Here is a 2,500-nt window from a genome sequence, read left to right as displayed (position 1 = left end):
TTTATAACATAACAATAAGTAAGGTCTTTTTACCTGCTTTATGTAACATAACAATGAGTAAGGTCTTTTACCTGCTTTTTATAACATAACAATGAGTAAGGTCTTTTACCTGCTTTTTATAACATAACAATAAGTAAGGTCTTTTTACCTGCTTTTTATAACATAACAATGAGTAAGGTCTTTTACCTGCTTTTTATAACATAACAATGAGTAAGGTCTTTTAACTGCTTTATGTAACATAACAATGAGTAAGGTCTTTTACCTGCTTTTTATAACATAACAATGAGTAAGGTCTTTTACCTGCTTTTTATAACATAACAATGAGTAAGGTCTTTTACCTGCTTTATGTAACATAACAATGAGTAAGGTCTTTTACCTGCTTTTTATAACATAACAATGAGTAAGGTCTTTTACCTGCTTTTTATAACATAACAATAAGTAAGGTCTTTTTACCTGCTTTATGTAACATAACAATGAGTAAGGTCTTTTACCTGCTTTTTATAACATAACAATGAGTAAGGTCTTTTACCTGCTTTTTATAACATAACAATAAGTAAGGTCTTTTTACCTGCTTTTTATAACATAACAATGAGTAAGGTCTTTTACCTGCTTTTTATAACATAACAATGAGTAAGGTCTTTTAACTGCTTTATGTAACATAACAATGAGTAAGGTCTTTTACCTGCTTTTTATAACATAACAATGAGTAAGGTCTTTTACCTGCTTTTTATAACATAACAATGAGTAAGGTCTTTTACCTGCTTTATGTAACATAACAATGAGTAAGGTCTTTTACCTGCTTTTTATAACATAACAATGAGTAAGGTCTTTTACCTGCTTTTTATAACATAACAATAAGTAAGGTCTTTTTACCTGCTTTTTATAACATAACAATGAGTAAGGTCTTTTTACCTGCTTTATGTAACATAACAATGAGTAAGGTCTTTTACCTGCTTTTTATAACATAACAATGAGTAAGGTCTTTTACCTGCTTTTTATAACATAACAATAAGTAAGGTCTTTTACCTGCTTTTTATAACATAACAATAAGTAAGGTCTTTTTACCTGCTTTTTATAACATAACAATGAGTAAGGTCTTTTACCTGCTTTTTATAACATAACAATGAGTAAGGTCTTTTAACTGCTTTATGTAACATAACAATGAGTAAGGTCTTTTACCTGCTTTTTATAACATAACAATGAGTAAGGTCTTTTACCTGCTTTTTATAACATAACAATGAGTAAGGTCTTTTACCTGCTTTATGTAACATAACAATGAGTAAGGTCTTTTACCTGCTTTTTATAACATAACAATGAGTAAGGTCTTTTACCTGCTTTTTATAACATAACAATAAGTAAGGTCTTTTTACCTGCTTTTTATAACATAACAATGAGTAAGGTCTTTTTACCTGCTTTATGTAACATAACAATGAGTAAGGTCTTTTACCTGTTCTTTGTAAAGTGTCTCGAGATAACACTTGTTATGAGTTGACAATAAAAACTGATTGATTGATTCATTGATTGATTGATTAAGTCCGGTGTCTTTTGACTTTGACTTTAAAAAAAGACGTAAACAAACGTTGAGCAGTAGCAGATTAGCATTAGCCGTGACGTTAGTACCTCCCCGTGGTGAAGACGCAGTCTGTGTCCGATGCATCGAAGCCGTCTGGGTTCATGGTCGGCAGGATGTGGATGCGAGTGCTGTTCAGTAACTGTACCGCCCATGTTGCGTTGTCCCGGTAACCACGCAGCAGGTCGTCTATGAGCTTCAGCAGCAGCACGCGGCCGAGAGCCTGAAAACACAAAGCTGGATGAGCCAACGTGATGGAAACCAGCGGGGGAGGAAGTGATGTCATAGTGAGTCAGCGGGAACAAAGACGAGTCAGAGGCCGGAGCGTTGGGAGGGAAGAAAGAGAAAGACTTTGTGAATGAAGGAGCGCCTCAGGGGGAGAAAGAGAGAAGGGTGGGAAAGGTGTGTGTGTCTACAGCTGCTACACACACACATGTCAGGACTAGCTTAGCCTGCGGCTAACGTTCTTATTTTCTCCCTCTTTCTGCTGCGCTAACATCACACTGAAACCGCTCCATGAGGGGAGATCCTGATCATCACAGAGTCCATGAGGGGAGATCCTGATCATCACAGAGTCCAAAAAAAACCACCAGATCCCTGAAGTCCCTTCACGTGTAGAAATCCTGTTTCACACAAAACATTCGATCTGAGAAACTGAATGTTTGAAGCCTGAGTGACCCGTCTGATCAGGATCATCCTGGACTCCCTTTGGAGGTCCTCCTGGTACCTGCACTGGGAGGAGACCCCGGGGTAGACCCCGAGTCCTCTGGAGGGATTATAAACCCGTCTGGTCCGGCTCAGAGCTCGGAGCTGTTGTTGTGATATTACTCGTGACGTTTCTTCTTCTGGGATCATCGATCTGATTCACGAGACTCAAAACAGGCAATTCGCCGTTCACCGTGACACGAGGAGATCTAACCGTCCAGCAGC

The 2,500-nt window shown here is 37.7% G+C and overlaps 1 protein-coding gene across 1 annotated transcript in view; it reads right to left on the bottom strand.

The window, feature by feature from the left end:
* Positions 1-2,500, bottom strand: part of cpm (carboxypeptidase M) — a 21,711-nt gene that overhangs the window by 9,353 nt on the left and 9,858 nt on the right. The window contains exon 4 of the mRNA XM_061029715.1: positions 1,621-1,793. Coding sequence (XP_060885698.1) covers positions 1,621-1,793 — 173 coding nt within the window. The remainder of the gene's footprint in view (positions 1-1,620; positions 1,794-2,500) is intronic.

This window comes from Labrus mixtus, chromosome 22, assembly GCF_963584025.1.
Source record: "Labrus mixtus chromosome 22, fLabMix1.1, whole genome shotgun sequence".
Lineage (NCBI taxonomy): Eukaryota > Metazoa > Chordata > Actinopteri > Labriformes > Labridae > Labrus > Labrus mixtus.
Note: the sequence above shows the minus strand (reverse complement) of the source record. Positions and strands in the feature narration are given on the sequence as shown.